Genomic DNA, 17699 nt, shown 5'->3' on the forward strand with positions numbered 1-17699 from the left:
ACCCCTGGACCAGTCCTGGTGTGAGTCAGGCTGCTGCTCCAAGCCTGGTTCTCTGACTCTGACCCTCCCAGAGACTCTGTGCTCCCCAGTCGTTGCTCTGATACACTGTCTGCTTGAATCAGCTGGAGAGTGAGAGTAGACTTCTCTTATTTGCAACTAAGAATTTTGAGAGGGATATAAGGGAAAGGATAAATAAGCTAAAAAGAGAAGGCTGGAGCAAAAAGTTTGTTCACAGACATACATCTTAAAATATATTACCCGATCATTAAAGTCAGACTAAGAAACTGCCTGAGCTCTCTGGAGGTCAGAGCAAAAAAAAAAAAAAAAGCTAACATGATCGACTGTACAATTCTCAGTATCAAGACCAAACTAGCTGTTAATGATGAGCTTGTAATAAAAGCTAGATAGCAGAAAGTTCTTGCAAAGACTCCAGAGTGCAGAAATCATGCAGCAAATTTACGTTTATATAATTAATTGTATGAACATCACAGATGAAAATCAAGAATACTAACTAGGGTTTCCCTGGTGGTGCAGTGGTTGAGAGTCCGCCTGCCGATGCAGGGGACACAGGTTTATGCCCCAGTCCGGGAAGATCCCACATGCCACGGAGCGGCTGGGCCCATGAGCCATGGCCGTTGAGCCTGCGCGTCCGGAGCCTGTGCTCCGCAACGGGAGAGGCCACAGCAGTGAAAGGCCCATGTACCACAAAAAAAAAAAAAAAAAAAAAAAAATAGAATACTAACTAGACAACACTCCTGTCCAAGCCAATGTTCTCACTCATGGGCCCAGACCAGTGTCCCCTACAAATAAATGATTAAATGAAAAAACACAGACCCAAGATGTTAGCTTCTGGTCATCAGATTTATCTTCTCACTGGAAACAATCAAAAGACAGACAAAATATATGAAACTGATTTTCAAGACAGTGCATAAGGGCAGTAAAGGACAGTAAACCCTGAGAGACATGAAGCAAATCAAGTGAGCCCCCCAACTGCCCCCAAATTGTTGCCTTGAGAAAACTTCAGGACATGGCACCGGGAATGGGGAGATAGAGCTGAGAGTCTGGAGAAAACAAGTCAGCCGAAGTTCACAAGAGAGGAAAGAGGTGCACAGAGAGAGAGAGAACACCAGAGGTCTGCGAAGTGGCTCACTTAAGTCTTCAGCTGAGGACTGATCAGCAAAGGTGTGTAAAGAAACTGCTCAAGACTTGGGAAAGAACCACCCAAATGGATTAAAAAGGAAACAGCACCTGGCATCTACATATGCCTGGGATAGTGCCTGTTCCTACCAGCCAGAGTGAAAAGCTTCCTCATTCATGGCACACTGGGGAGAGAACTGTGAAGGGCTATGCCTCAAGAGTGGGAAATAATTAGTCCCAGACTGAGCACCACTCCAGTCCCAGCTAACAAATCCTAAGAATTTATAGGAATACAAAAACCATCCAATATACAACATGACAAAATTCACAATGTCTAGCATCCAATAAAAAATTACCAGGCACGAAAAGAAGCAATAAAATAAATCCTTAATAAGGAGGAAAAAATCAGTCGAAACTGACACAAATGTTAGAATTAGCAAACAAAAATATTTTAAAAAACAATTATTATGACTGCATTTCATATGTTCAAAAAGTTAAACAGAGATGTGGAAGGTATTTAAAAAGACACAAATCATCCTTCTAGAAGTAAAAACTACAATGTGGGAAATGAAAAATACACTAGATGGGTTAGCAACAGATTAATCCCAGATTAAATGCAGAAGAAAAGATCAATGAACTTGAAGACAGAGTAATATCTAAAATAAGACACAGAGTAAAAAGAATAGAAATAAATTACTGGAACACTAGTGAGCCATAGGATGACATCAAGTAGATTAACATACATGTATTTGGAGTTCTCGAAGAATTGAAGAAAGTTTTACTGAAAATATTACAAATTTGAGAGAAAATGTAAACCACAGATCCAAAAAGTTCAACAAACCCCAAGCAAAGGAAACATAAAAGACACCACACAGAGGCACATCATAATCAAATTGCACCAAATCAGTGATAAAGAGAAAATCATAAAAGTAGCCAGGGAAAAATGACACATTATATACAGGGAAACAAAGATAAAGAAGACAGCAACTTCTCCTCAGAAACAATGCAAGCAAGAAGACAATGGAGCAGTATCTGTAAGGTCCTGAAAGAAAAACCTATCAACCTAGAATTCTGTAACTTTCAGATATATACTATATAACATCTTTCAAAAATAAGGATGAAATAAAAACTTTTTCAAATATTCAAAAGCTGACAGAATTCATCAGCAGCAGATCTGTACAGGTAGTACTCCAAGAAAAAGTGAAATGACACCAGATGGAAATGTGGGTCCACATAAAGGAATAGTGAACACAGGGAATGGTCACTACATGGGAAAATGTGTAAGATTTCTTTTGTATCATTGAAATCTCTTTAAAAGATAACTGACTGTTTAAACAGAAATAACAAGAATATATTGGATCACAGGCCTAAGAAAATATAGAATAAAAATCTTTGTTACCTTGTCAGAAACCATGCAAACCAGAAGAAAATGACATCTCTGAAGTACTGAAAGAAAAATATTGTCAACATAGAATTTTATACCCAGCAAAAATATTTCAAAAATGGAATTGATATAAAGAAGTCAGATGCCAAGACAATTTCTTGCTAGCAGATCTACAACACAAGAAAGGAAGTTCTTTGGGCAGAAGGAGCAAGACACCTACACACTCATGCTTACATCACACATGGTTACACATAACTGACAGGCCTGGATTTTAATCTTGGCTCTGCCACTTATTTGCTGTGTGATCTTGAGTTAGTTACTATACTCTCTGAGGCTCAGCATCCTCATTTGTACAATGGAGGCAGAAGTGCCTACCTCACAGAAGTGCTATGAATCCCACAGGAGCAGTAAAATGTTAACATTCTGGGTGGAAGGCATGTGAGAAGTCTTCATACTAGTCTTACAACTTTCTATAAGCCTAAACTTACGTCAAAATAAAAAGTTAAAGGAAAAAACGAAATATGATGATTTTTAAAATTATGCACACACACACATATGTATGTTATATCCCTGTCTCAGATTCTGCACACATTCAGGAAATGGCTTGTTCTGATTAAACATTGTGGTCAACGTGAAATTTTCCTAAGGAAATAGAATATAACTGTATAATATAACTGGCATCAACAGTCTTCACCAAGAACAGGGACCTAGCTGGGCACTGGGGAACTGCTGTGAGCCCTTCTAACCACAGGCCAGGAGATGGAGTAAGCCTGGACAGGACAGCTCGGTGGGCAGAAACTTGGCATAACCACCTAGAGCCTTATGCCACCTAAGTGAGTTCATGCTCACTTAGATGCATGCAAACACACACACACACACACACACTCTCTCTCTCTCTCTCACTCTCAACCCAGCAAGCACCAGAAGCCCTGGCGTGGGAGGGATCTCTCTAGTACCCCTGGTGTCTTAGCTACGAAACTGAGAACCTCATCAAGGATGACGTCTTCAGGATTTCTTGAAAACCACCTGAGCCTGAGCACACAGCTCATATGGGCTGCAGAGTTCCTCCCCACCATGGCCAGCTCACCCACTGTCTGGACCCTCTCTACCTCACTGAGTCATTTTGAACACTCTTCTCAGCTTCAAAGAGGTTCTGGGTCTCCCCTCCAGGTCCCAACAGCAGTAGCAGCACCTGCTAGCTTTGAGTGCTAGCCACTCTCCACCCCCAGCTAGAACAGGAGCTCCTGCCTGCAGTGCACACACTCTGACTTGGCTTCCCTGGACAGCCAGGCCTGGATGGGCAGGATGCACTCCATTCCAATTGACTTGAGGCTCAGCCCAACTCCAGTCCGACCCTACGCTGGCCAATCGTGTCACATGTCTGAGTAGCTGCATGGGTGCTGTGAAGAATTCAACCATAGTGAGGATATGTACGTTTGAGAGAAGGAAGAAACACACGCTAAATTCCCACCACCAGCTGATCTTTTGACAAGGCTGGTGTTAATGCAATTTGGTAGTTTATTAAACTGAGAGGAACTCTTGGTTCATCCACAGCATGGAGGTTGGCAAAGTAATATACGTACATGCTCACATTTATACTTCTCTTCCTAAGGCAAATTGCTGGTGGCATTGCTATTAAAAGCCTCATTCACAGGGAGAGGACAGTGGGGCAGTGACGATGCGTAGACAGAGCGCTGAGAGCCATGGCTTGTGTTTTCCAGATTATCAGCTGAGGTCCAGTCAGAGGGGCCTTGTGACGGTGGACCCACAGCCCCCATCCAAGGGGGCCCAGCTGTTGCCTGGCCATGAGATCAAGCTTGCCCGGTCAGGTGGAAGGTGGCCTCAAGGTCACAGGCTGCTGGAGGCATGGCATCCTTCAGAGGAACCCTGGGCTGGCGCTGACCAAGGGTGCTGACTCCAAGGCCTCCCCGAGCACAGGGAGCTGCTCCCGGCACTTGTGGGGGCCCAGCGCCCCCTCCTGTCCCTGCATACCCTCACACAGCCTGCTCACTCTGTGGACCTTGCTGCTTTGCCAAAGAGGAAATGGGCACAATCCCAGCCCCTGCATGTCCAGAGCCAGCTGGTGAGGGAAGAGTGGATGTGGAGACCTCCCTATTCAGTCAATAGAAAGAAGACTCCTCCTGCCCTCAGGATGGGCTCAAGGGCACCTGCTCAAGATTCACCTGGAGAGTAGGGATGGCCTTCCAGGTGAAGTTTAGAGACGAGGACCATTGTTTCGGGGGTGGAAGATGCACTCTAGATCTCTGGACCCCTGGGCCTGAGAGTGAGCACAGGACCACCCAGCAGGCAAGGAGGATTCTTTGTCTCCAGCCCTTGTGGACCAGAGATGACTGCTGGCCAGGCACTGGGGCGGCTGGAGGGCCATGCTGGGGAACAAGAAACTGGGCGTATATTCAGGTCTGCCCCTGGACTTGGACGCCTGGGTACCAAGAAGATGTATCCAGGCTCACTTGTCCCATCCCACAAGCTCCAGGTCCTTAAGGAGCCCTTCTCCAAAGCAGCACCACAGAGGGTGTGAGCCATAGAGGATTCTGGAACTAATTTTGTCCAAGCCTCTCACTAAGCTAGGAGATGTGAAGTCAGAGAAGAGGGGCCGCTTGCCCAGGATCACATGATCCCAGGGTCACGGCCAGATAGTAACTCCTGGTGCACAGCCAAGAGCTCCACTTCAGAGGTTTGCCTGAACCCATCAGGCTTATAGAAGTATGCCCAGGACAGGAAGATCATGCCTCCTGAAGCCACAGTAGGAACACACAACACGGGAGGAGCAGCAGATATTAAAACTCACAAAGGCCCTGAGGCCTGGCTTCTAGAAGGATCGCAGATCAGAGTGGCCTCAGAATACCAAGTCATGGCAAGAAGTCACCTAGAGATCATCAGATCCAGTCCTTCACGTAACAGAGGAAAAACTGGAGGCCCAGGAAGCAGGAGGGTTTGCTCAAAGATGCACAAAGGGAGAGAAGTAGCAGAGCAAGAACCAGGACCCGACTCCCGGGGCCTCCCTGGAGGAGGGCCTCCCTCCTCCCATGGCCCCAGCCAGCTGCTTAACCAGGAGCAGGTCATAGTTCCTCATGGAAGCTCCAACTCCTTTTCTGCAAAAGGAGGACATCTCTAAGGTGTGTCTTCCCTAGAAAAATCTTCACCCCATCTGTATTAGTTATTTGTTGCTGTGTAACAAATACCACAAAGTTAGAGGATCAAAACAACATACACTTATTATATCACATTCCCCTGGGGCAGGAGTCTGTGCACGGCTTTCCTGGGACCTCTGTTCGCAGTCTCGCAAGGCTACAATCATGGTATTGGCTGGGCTATGTTTCTTTCTGGAGTTCGGGGTCCTCTTTCAAGCTCCTGTCTGTGGTGGCTGACCAAATTCAGTCCCTCATGACTGGAGGACTGAGTCTCCATCTTCTTGGGGGCTACCGGCCAGGGGCTGCTTTTCCCCTAGAGGCCACCCACAGTTCCTCACCACATGACCCCTCACTGCCCTCTTACCACATGGCAGCTCACACCTTCAAGGCCAGCAGAGGAGTCTTTTAGAGAAACAATCATGGGAGTGACAGCCCATCTTTGCCATACCATATTGGCTAGAAGCAAGTGTCAGGTTCCATCTGCATTCAAGGGGAAGGTACTAGGCAAGGGGGTGGCTCATTCAGGGTCACCTTAGGTTGTATCTGTCAAACCATCTCACATTCCTAAAAGATGCCCCCTCTACTCTTCCCTCAGCCCCCGCCTCCTCTCCTGCGGCGGTGTTAGTGGCTGGTCACCTGCTGCAGAACCTCGCAGGTCTCTCTGTTTAGGACTGAAGCCCTCAGTTGCCCTGCACGGAGGCTGTGGTGGGCAGGGGCTGTGACTACCTCACCATACATTTCCCACAGCACTTCCAGCTCCCCCCGAGGTGAGGTGGACAGATGAGTGGACATTGCTGTCCAGACCAGAACTCTGGCTTAGATGACCCATTGGCTGCATGACGGAGAAAGGGGAGGAGCTGGCTCTTCTGGCCCAACACCTGGGGTTCTGCCCTCTTCTGATGCAGGTGGGAGAGAACCAGGGTGGGTGGGCTGGCAAGGCACCTTTCCAGGCCTGCATTTCACATTCTGACGTGGGCAGCAGCCGGCAGTGCTTTGGCTGGATGTGGGGGATTGATGGATTTGAATCAGGGGAGAATTTCCGGATCCTGGTGCTACAAGTAGGATCTGCTAATATCCCTAAAATAAGTGGCTAATCTGAGAGTGGCTTTTTTTTCCCCCTAAAAATAAACCCTTCTCAGAGGTGCTCTCTACACAGAGAAGAGCAGAACCAAATAATCTCCTGGCCCCAAGGCTTGACCCTACTTGCAGCAGCCCAGTCTGGGAACTGCAGGGTCCCAGTGGGGCAGAGCCAACTGGCCTTGGGGAGGGAGAGACGAGGCTCAGTCTGCTCATGGAAGCCTGGTGTCGCAGCACTGGGGCCGTGGAGCTGAAGAATGCCCTCCCTCATCCCCCGGGGCCAAGGTGAGAGCCCTTCTCTCCACTCCTGCTCTGCCTGGCCGAGGGTCGTCGGCCTCCTCACAGCAGCAGCCCCCACCCCTCAGCTCATCCTCCACGTGAAAACAGAATTAGTCCCATCACTCCTGTGCCCCAACAGCAATCAGTGCCTCCACAGGACCCTTTAATTCTATTTGGTTGAGGCCCCAGGACGGACAGCACCACTGCCTAGAGCCTTATGCCACCCGGGCTTTCCCAAGGCCGCAGCACGTGGAGGCCAGCAGGCCTGTGAAGGTGCGTTCCGGCACCTGTGTCTGGTGGGGGGGCCTCCCCTCAGTGCCTCCATGGCCCTCTCTTCCCTGCACTTCCCGACTCCCCCCCACCCCAATCCTTCACTGGATGGGGAAATACACAAGAAATGTGAGTCTGAATGCTTCACTTTATCCTCTTCAGTCTGTGTGATGTTTATTCCCCGCTCGGCAACAGGGTCAGAACAGAACATTTTCTCTACCTCTCTCGGAATCCGCACGCCGCCCCCAGAGGGACCTGACGCCCACGTGGAGGTCACACTCGCAGCTCTGCAGTCCCGAACCAGGGATGTGTCTCTTGGTCCTGCTTCTGCCCCGGGATGGGGGCAACGGGGGTACCCAGCAGGGTTTCGAACAGGTCAAAGCTGGGCTGAGCTGCTTGCGGCCAGCTTCCAGGCCGTTTTCTCTAGTCCAGCAACTCTGGGCAGGGGTGACACCTCTGCTGAGCACCAACCGAGGGCACAGGTCTCCTTACCCACTCTGACCTCACAGACCATTAACGTGGCCCTGCCCACAGGGGTCACTGAAATGTGCTGTGACCACTGACGATGCATAATTAGGGTATTCTCCCCCTACCAGCTACACTGGCAAAGGAATACCCAGGTGGGGCTCAGTAACCTCCATGGGCGGAAGACACGAGGGGCAGGGAACAGAGGTTACCAGGGCTTTGGAGGGTGGCGTTTCAGGCCTTGAGGACAGACCATCAGACCGTGAGCGGGCCTGCGGGTGGGGGCCAGGTTCAGGAAGGCAGCCCCCTGTCTCCATGCCAGCTCCCTGGCTCCCACCCTTTGTCTTTTGCACAGCCAGCTTAAGACTAGGTTTCTGTTTCCAAGGCGGGGAGGGAAGCTCTTCCCCACACAGTCCTCCCTCAAGTCCTCAGGGACGCCTGAGCTGGTTGGGAAACTGGAAGCTGGCAGAGAAGAGCAAGGGAATCTATGGAAGGAAGCAAAGGAAGGGAGTCAGGTGTCCGCTGGAAGAGAAGCCCAGCAAGGGAGGCAGTGGCAGGAGGCTGCACAGGAGGCAGGAGCTCGCACACCCAGCGGCCCGCTCCTCTCCAGGTGTACACCCGCCCTGAGCAGCTGGCGGACGGGAAGAGTCTGGAGCACCCAGGGCACTGTGGAGGCTGGAAGGGCAGAGGAGCTTAAGGCAGCCAGCTTGGGTACATCTGGGGAGTGTGGTCTTGCAGAGAAGGACAAAAGTCCCTCCTCTACAACCCTTCATTGTTCCTGAGTCCTCAGTCAACAGAGAAAGAATCAAGAAAATATACATCCACAGCAGAGGTGAACTTCAGGGCTGGAAGGAAGCTCAAGCTGATACCTGTCACAAGGTCTCCTCTAAATTCCATCCTCTGAATGTTCCCAGCCGGCCTGGGTCCGGCCACCTGGATCTCCTGCCTGCAAGTGGGCCATAGCCTTGTCTTCTAACCCATAAGCATGTCCCTCCTTGGTTGAAGCCCCCCATTGGGTCCCAGCTGCCTGCAGGGAAGACCCAGACTCCTGTGTGTGGCCTGACCCTGCTTCCCCAGGTGCAACTCCTCCCACCACGTTCCCCCAACCACACCAGAGCCCAGCCACGTGAAGGATACCCAATTCCCTGGAAGGCCCGTGCCCATCACAGCCCTCAGCTTTGGCACAGCTGGACACTCTGCTCGTGATGCCTCCCTCACCTGCCAGTGAATTCCTGCTCACTGGGCACCACCTCCTCCGGGAAGCCTCCCTTGATTCCCCAGCAGACCACACCCGCAGCCTTGCTTGTGTAGTTAATACTCACATCAACGCTGGCTGAGGTCCAAGAACTGTCCCACTCACAACACCGCAGACCCTCCAGCCTGCAGTCCCTGGGCCGTGTCCTCAGGGAAGGACAGTGGCAGTGAACTTGAGGTGTTCTGCTTGTGAGCAGCTGTGGGGCCACAGGGGGTCAGGGTGAGTCTGTCCCCCTCCCTGCCAGGCCAGGCAGCAGGGAAAACGCCGGCCAGTGAGTCAGAGACCCGGGGGTCCTTCCCAGCTCAGCAGTAGCAGCTTCTGGGTCCCGCACCCTGTGTAAACATCTTCGCCTCTCAGAGCCTCACTTCCCTCATCCACAAATTGATAAGCAGCTCTACCTGTCAGATCACAAGAACGCTGCCCTGCAGCTCACTACACAAAAACGGTCCATCAGTGATTCTCCAAACCTTGCACCCCTACTTCTCCTCCCCCCATACATCTACGAGCAGGCGGGGAGGGGGGGTGCCATCACTATTGCACCAACAAAATTACCTCTTACTGGAGCATTTAGCATGTGCTACATATTGATGTATTAGACACATCTTGGAAGTCCAACAAGGTCATAAAGGCCCTACTGTCTTGGAGGGAAATGAGCACCGGGGGTCCTCATATTTGAGGCCCCTCTCTGTCTGGGTGTTACATCCCAACACCCAGACAGAGAGGGCCAGGCTGGGGTGGAAGCCCAGGGCTCAAGAGGATGCTGTTGGTGATGGGGCTGGAGTAGGAGCTGGGACTGGTCTACTGGGGACACCGCATATCCCTCTTGGCTCTGGCCCCTTCCCAGCCCTCCCCACTTACCACCCACCCACCTGGCTACAGAAGGAAGTGTCCCGGAGTAGGAGTACCTGGGAGCTGTCACCCATTCTGCTGTCCTCTGTATGAGATAAATGCCTGTCGGCAGGAAGGGCAAAACAGCTCCATCCCTGTTGCCTGGCAACCTGAGCCAAACACATCATCAGAAGGGATGAACCAAGGCACCCCGAGGGCACAGTAGTAAGGCTGGGCCCAGGTAGGTGGGCCTAGAATGTTGGCCAAGAGAAGAGGTGGCAGACTGGAGAGGACCCTGCACTGGAGCCCAGCGCAGTTCCAGGGGAAACAGTTGGCAGAGGCCCTGATCTCATGCATTCATCCCTGCAGCCCCTCTGACCCGTGCCGTGCCCAGGCTGGGAGTGTTACTGGCTTGGCGTCATACTCTAAGCTGGTGCTGAATTATAGAACCACTTAGAGCTCCACTGGCCCTAGTGATCACCAAGTCCACTAGCCTCCAGGGACATATCGAGAAAGTGAAAGGTGGGCTGGGGCTAATCCAACCACATGGCCAGCTGGTGGCAAATCCTAGACAGAATCAGGGTCTCCAGGGCCCTGATATCTCCAGGCCTGGAGGGAGAATGAGGCCAGAGGAAGGGCTACCCCCAGAGCAGGTAGGAACCAGCTTCTCAGTGTGACTGGTTCTTCCCTTCTGAGTAATGAGTTCTCAGCTAGAACCTGGCTGAGCCAGCCTCTGTGACCTGCCCTCACCTCATCTCCAGCCACAGGGGGAAATGGGTGAGCCAGTCATCCCAATACTGGAAACCCCTTTCTCGAGGGAAACCCCACTAAAGCAACAAGACCATCCCCCAACTGCCCAGACCCTGGAGGAAAGCTGTGGTCTCCAGCACAGAGCACACCCAAATGAAGTCTTCCTCCCTCGCCCGTCCTGCTGGGGCTCCAGGCTGCCACTCTTTTAATGCATTTTATAGAGGTAACCTTTACTGTAAAGGCTCCATTCTGCCCTCAGGGGTGAGGTATCATCTGCTTTCTCCTGAACCCTGGTCTGTCCATTGGGTATGTCACCCCCCGGGGAACAGGTGGCACCTGGGCGAGTCACTCAGGCTCCCACCGGCCTTGTTACCAAGAGACCAGGATAAATATGCTTTTCTACTGAAAATAAATCATTTTTCTAAAACGATAACATATTCACGGTAGTGAAAATTTACTTTTTAAAAAAGATCCCACTTAGTTCAGGGCCAAAGTTACCGAAATAAAAAAGGGAATTGGAAATTTCAAGTTCAGTAAAGAAGCTCTCTTAGGAGTCCTCAGGCGTTAGGAATCTGCATCCTTTCCTGCCCTGTTTCAGGAAGCAGAGACTAGCTTCCTCATCATCGCGGTCCCCTCAGGGCTTAAGTGCCCAGCCCTGCCTGCAGCCCCATTTCCCGGCAGCCTGTCTTTTGAGCTCTCACAAAAGCTGCTCATCTCAGGGTGCGTCAAGTACTTCTCCCTGGCAACCTCCCCCATCTTCTCTGTGGTGAGAAATGGAAAAGGATGACAGACAGATACACGGACAGACAGTGGAGGAAATGCCCAGTACAGTAGTCCACCCCCGATGATTATGAATTTTGCTGTTCCACCTAACCTTTCCTCACCCTCCCCAACGGGTCTGTCCATCAGTTTCTCTAAATGATTTACACTGAGACCAGAAAGCCCTGCACATTCAAAGGCTCATTCATTCTGCAACAGTGGAAGAACAGTTGGGGAGGACAGGAACACTTTGCAGCCTGGATGGGACACAGATGGTACCACCCTCAGGCCTGCCCTGGGCGAGCTTGCAATGTCAAGGCAACACCTATAAGGATAAATATTCATGGGCTGATTTTAGGGATTTAATAAGTAACAAAAGGACAATGAGGTTATTTTGTTATATTTTAATGGTATTCATTATAATTTGGAGGCTGCAAATGATAATGATAATCAGACCATGCAAACGATGGTAATTACTGTTACACCTGCACCACCAGAACGTGTTCTCACAGTTTCTTTTTTGTCCTCTGGCGAGTTCTCAAGCATCTATCATCAGCACTGAGGGTGCCACTTTTCTCTTATACCAAGTACAGGTTAATTCTCATCTTGGTGTCTGTCTGTCTGACCTCACACCCAGTTCTTTAAACAAATAAAGCAAAGGTTCTGGGCCTGCACCTGACAGTCAAGGTTCCCTCTCTCATTCCAGCCACTGAGGCAGGGAGAAAAATTGGGAAGAGAGAAAGCAGGACCAAGAAGCTGAGGCACAGAGACACTGGGTGATTCACTTCAGATCTCAAAGTGAGCTCTGCCGGGTCTGGATGTGTCCCTTCCGCCCCACCTCTGGTGGCCTTGCTGCTTCTCAAAGTTCTGCAGAGATGGTGGGGATGGGGGTGCCCTGAGAAATTCAGCTTCCGTGAGATGAACGGTGAGGTGGGCATGACCAAGGCTAAATGAGCCATTCCTCTATGAAGGACTCTGTAAATGTTGCAGATAAAAATCCTCTGGCTTGAGAAAGCGGCAGGTGTCAGGATGAAGAATCCTATTCCAAAGCGGCCTTGACTCCTGTCGCTTTCAATCTACTGATGGGCCATCAGCAAATCCCACACAGCAAAGATCTCTCATCATTTTCAAATGAGATATTTAATGAGCACAAAACTCCTGCAGGCGGAGAGGGGGGAAGGATGACTAAGATGACTAGTCACCTTAAGGTGCTGAAATTTGCCCTTAAGGGGCTTAAAATTCAGTTAGGGTTTTTGTACCTAAAAGAAGTTAATAAGCATTTTAAAATCCTGAGGAACCAAGACAACAGAGGTCTTGGGGCAGCATGTGATTGTTTCTAAAAATGTTCAGAAAAAAACAAAGCTCCACCATGGTGAGTGCCCAGCTAGGCTGGGCACAGCAGGGCCAGCAGGTCTGGGAGGAGTCAACTTCTGGGATGGGCTTCAGGCACAACCACCAAGCCAGCGGTGGGCTCCCTGTGGGGCTGCAGCAGTGTGGGTTGCAGGGAGGCAGGGGTCAGGCAGGACCCTCCTGGCAGTGAGGACAGGGATGAAAGTGGAGGGGCAGCCCCTTCCCTCTCAGCAGTTGCTACTTGTCCTGCTCTCCTTGTCCTTGTCCTGCTCTCCACCCTTGTCCTGCTCTCTACCCCACGTACTTCCTCAATGCAGGAGGGAGAAGAGCAGGCAAAACTCCCTGGAGAGGGTGGGCCCCTTGCAAGACCTACTCCCTGCACTCAGCCCAAAGAAGGAATACCAGCATGCTGCCTATAGAAGCGTCTCCCCCTCTGAAGCCTTCAGAAGGCGCCTCTGACACCTGCCCCCATAGGTGGGTAGGACGCCCTGCTATGTGCTTCTACAGCAGCTGTTCCTCCCTCGTCACGGCCCTCGCAGACCTTTACTGTAATTATATCCGCAGATGTCTGTGCTCCCCAGTGGACTATAAGTTCCACGAGGCAGGGATACACTCAAAGATCTGACTGAATGAATAAACGGATGCTGGGAGGAGGAAGTGAGAGAGGCGGATGGGGGAGGGAGAGAGGGATGGTTGAACAAATGAGAAAACAACCAAAGCTGCCTGCAGGGTCACTATGCTGCATGAGTCCAGGGATGCCACTCACATCGTGCTCGGCATGGATGGCACCTCCAGCAACACAACTGCCAGCGAAGGACAGGAAGGTGGCTGGTCAGAGGGAGAAGCTGGCCTACTGGCCTCAGCCTGGGGAAGGAGACCAAACTTGTGTCCATCAATCTTCCTGCTCCGGCTGGAGGAGTCTCAGGGAAGGGAGGTGAGCAGAGGCCAGAGTGGAGCAGACACAGCCCACTTCCCCCTCCCTGCCACACACACTCGGAGAAGCCCCGCATGAAGCTGGAGCCCCACAGAATGCCATCAGAACTCAGGAGGAGGGCTGTGTCCCCCAGGTCGAGCTCCTTCCTCAGATATCTGCTCATGCCTGCCTTCTCTGGATGCCACCAAGTGCCCAAGTCGGGACTGGTGTGCATCACCCCCTCTTTCACCCTCCACTGCCATCAGCACAAGGGCACGGCCAGCAGGCCCAGAGAGCCATCTGAGCCCTAGCAGGATTGCACAGCCTCCACACTGCAAGGAAACCCTTCATCCTGGGTCCACAGCAACCTCTCCACAGTCCCTCCCCCTGCCAGGCTGATACTGGCCAGCCTGTATTCCATGTTCCACAGTAAGGCAATCATTCTGCTGCTAGGAGGGGGTACTCTCTCATGGGCTAGAGGTATTCTCTCCAGATTGGCTCCTCAAGGCTTCCCACCCAAACCAGATCCCTGGAATCTCTGAAGGTCCGATGCCCCTGGAATTATCTGGTCCTGGACACCCTCCCCATCACTGGGCTCCAGGCCGGGCACTCCTCTCTGGGATCCAGCTGTCCTCGCCCACTGGCCTAGAGAGATGCTACCAGTAAGCCAGGCACAGGGAACAGGAGAAGGCCAGCTCCTTCCCCTGGCCCCTTTCCAGGGGACTCAGCTCATACAGGCCAGCCCATGCTGTTCTAGAAGTCCCTGCTGTGCTCAGCTGACCCAAGTTCCCTGAGTACAGAAGGGGAGGTACCTCCAAGGTCACACAGGGAGGGAGACCCAGGGTGGAGGTGATGACCAGAATTCAGTGGGAACTCAGAATTCCCTCCACCACACAGGCTGTAGAGGATGCGGGCACAAAGGACCAACACGTGTAAAAGTGCATGTGGGCAAGATGGAAGCCATGGCTGCGGTGGCAATTCCTCTGTCCCACCAGGCTCAGAGATGCACATGTCTCCTGCCTAACTCAGGGACCCCAAAAGCTCTGTAAAATTGAAGGTAAACAACCCACTAATGACACAACAAAGTGGGAGGAGGCTTTTCAGGGTCCTAGGGCTCCCTGCCAGAAGGGACCAGAGTGGCTAATAGCCAATGGCACTGATGGCAGTGCCTTTTTCCCTAATGACCATGTTCAAAGGGCCCAGAAAGCATGCTCCCAACCAACCAGCCCGGTATCTCCACCAGGTCACCCGACCCAGCCACAAGCCTGGCCAGAGTATGGCAACCCTAACCCCCTATCAGGAAAGCTCCCCAATTCTTGGCTTCCCCAATTCAAGGTCACCTTATTTCCCAACGGCATGTTAGTGACTGGGAACAGGAGATGTGGTTCCAGTCCCAGAAGGGTGAACAACTCACAATAGGACTCTGGGTCGACACCCCATCCCTGGGGCTGGAACTTCCCATATAAACATGCTGGAGAGGTGGGGGCTCACTCTCTGAGGCCTTCAGGTCTCATTTCTGTGATTTTAGGGGCAAAGGGGGTTTGCAGGGCTCAGTAGGGGCCTCAGCCCATCAGAGATTCCGTGGGAGCCCAAAGTTTTACCTCAAACACACCATTCTCCTCATCAAACCCCTGGTCCTTTCCTGAAGCATGTTCAGACTTGGAATAAACAAGTGTTTGCTGGGAACCTCCCATGGTCCAGGCCCTTTGGGAGACACTGAGGAAACATGAAGGGGTAAGAGAACTGCCCTTAGGCAACCATCTTACAGAGACAGAAACTAAGGCTCAGAGAGGCTTTGAAATCTGCTCAAGGGAACACAGCTAAGAATTCAACTCTCAGGGCTCTAGGCCCGCTAAGACTAGCACTGGGATGTGAAGACCACCCCCACCCCCCAAATCCCTTTAGGCACAAGGAAAAGTTAGTTTTGTGAAAATGGAATCTAGTAAGATCAGAAACTCAGAGTCCAGGACACAGGGCTGGCTGCCTGAGTTGATTTTGTTCTGAAACGCCCAGCCTGGCCCCAAAACCCATGTCAGAACTCGACCACCTTCTGACACCCTTCTCTGAGCTGTAATGAGCAGCAGCAGCAGGCAGGTGTGTGACCTCCACAACCCATAGGCACACACATCACAGCAGCACTGCTCCCAGAGCCCGCCAGGTCCTCCCAAGGTTGTGTGTGTCTTGGCCCCTTGTGCAGACAGGCACCAAGCCAAGTGAACAGGACTGGTCTGTAGAGCTAGAGCTGCTGGTCCTGCTCCCAGAGACGGCCTTCTCCCACAGCAGAGCTGGTCAGGGCCCAGCTGGTCTCCCTGCAGCCCCAGGTGAGAGGGCTCTGGAGGGATGCTCTGAAAAACCACTCCTTCCTACAAGTGTCAGAGGGTCCATGCTCCTCAACATGGTCTTCCCACCTCGGGACTAACCTGGATTTCGGAGATGCTTTCCCTGGGGAGGCTGCTGGGCAGTACATAAGCCATTTGTCTCCCCCTCTCCCCGGCCCCTGGCCCGCTGCCACGGTGACCTCCCCTCCCCCAAGAAGGGCGGTGAGCTGGGGGGTGGGAAGAATCCACCGCCAACGCTCTCGGGAGGGGTGCTGGGAAGCCAGGCAGGGCGTGTCGCCTGGTCCTTTCTCTGCCCAGCCCCGGGGGGCCCCGGCTCTTGGTGTGAGGCGCCCCGCACCATCCCCCGAATCTGCCTCGCACTGGGGAACCCTTGCTGTCATCGCCCAGATCCCTGAGCCCCATAGGGGCTAATACACACTGGCGAAGGGCAGCGGGTCTAGAACCTTCTGTGCCCAGTCGGACGTAAGCCAGGGGAGGTAGGCGCCCTGTTCCCCCACGACCTGCACCCGCTCTTTTCAGAGGAGACATCTGTGGGTCTCCCCCCGCCCGCGGCCGTCTGCCCTGGGGTCTGGACGTGCCCGTAATTACGGTTCCGGGCAGGGGCCCCAGGGAACCCCTCCGGTGCCGCGGGGTGGGGAGCGGCCAGACGCCAGTCCCGTCTCGTTCTCCAAAGAGGGGCGCCGTCCTCCCCGCGACCCTCGCCGGCGCCCCGCCACCTGCGCGGTCGCCCGCAGCCGGTGCCGCAGTGCGAGCGAGCTAGCGAGCCCGGAGCCTTCACGCCTCGGCCGGCGCTGCTGAGCGAGCCGCCGCCCTCCGGCCTCTCCGCCGCGCCGCACCTGCACCCGCACCCCGAGCCCCCACCCCAGATCCCACCCTCACCCCCACCTCCGGCCCCAGCGTCTCCTCGGCCCTTACCCTTGGGCCCTCCCCTGCCCGGCCCCGCCCGAGCCGGCCCCGACTTCTCATCCCCAAACCTCCCCTCTACCCAGGCACCGAGGGGCCTTTTCGAGCCAGGGCCGGGGTCCCAATCGGGTAGATGATTTGGCGGGGGTTCGACTCGACGCCGAGCCAAGAGAATAAGCGGGGTACTTACCACTCTGCTCCCCCAAGAACACCAACTTGAATTTTCTCAGTGGGTTCCCAAAATCTCCCCCTGCGGACATGGTGCTGGCAGCCTGGGCTGGGAGAGGAGGAGGAGGAGGAGGAGGAGAAGCGAAGGAGCAGGGAGGGGAGAGGAGGAGGGCGAGGGGAGGCGGCCGGCGGTGCGGGAGCCGGAGGGGGAAGGGCTGGCTGCGCGCGTCCCTGACTCCCCAGCTGCGTCCCGGCCCCGGCCTGCGGCTGCGTGTCCGGCGGCGGAGGAGAAGGAGGAGGAGAAAGAAGAGGAGGAGGAGGAAGGCTGGGGCTGGGCTGCCGCGGGCGGCGCTTGATGCGGTGCGAGGGGCGCGCTCTGGACGCCCGAGGCGCGGCGCGAACAGCGAGGCGCGGGCTGAGCGGGGCGCAGGGACTGCGCGCAGGGCGGAGGAGCGCTCTCCCAAGCCGCACTGGTCGGCCCCCCTCCCGGCTCTCTTCTCCGCCCGCGCCTGCGCTCTGCGCGCTCCCCAGCCTCTGATGTCATTCGGGGCCTGCGGGGCTGGGGGGCGCCAGTCCACCCACCCGGAGCCCGCACCAGGCGGGGGAGAGAACCGCCTCGCCGTGCCTCAGAGAGATCCCCGAATCGAGCCCTGTCTCACTGCCCCTCTAC

At 53.4% G+C, this 17699-nt stretch overlaps 1 protein-coding gene across 2 annotated transcripts in view; it reads right to left on the reverse strand.

Moving 5' to 3' along the window:
* RAB6B (RAB6B, member RAS oncogene family) overlaps window positions 1-17121 on the reverse strand; it is a 52621-nt gene extending 35500 nt beyond the window's left edge. For both annotated transcript variants that reach the window (XM_065876368.1, XM_065876367.1), the window contains exon 1: window positions 17052-17121. In XM_065876368.1, coding sequence (XP_065732440.1) covers window positions 17052-17121 — 70 coding nt within the window. The remainder of the gene's footprint in view (window positions 1-17051) is intronic.
* Between the last annotated feature and the right edge of the window lie 578 nt (window positions 17122-17699).

Source organism: Phocoena phocoena, chromosome 4, assembly GCF_963924675.1.
Source record: "Phocoena phocoena chromosome 4, mPhoPho1.1, whole genome shotgun sequence".
Taxonomy (NCBI): domain Eukaryota; kingdom Metazoa; phylum Chordata; class Mammalia; order Artiodactyla; family Phocoenidae; genus Phocoena; species Phocoena phocoena.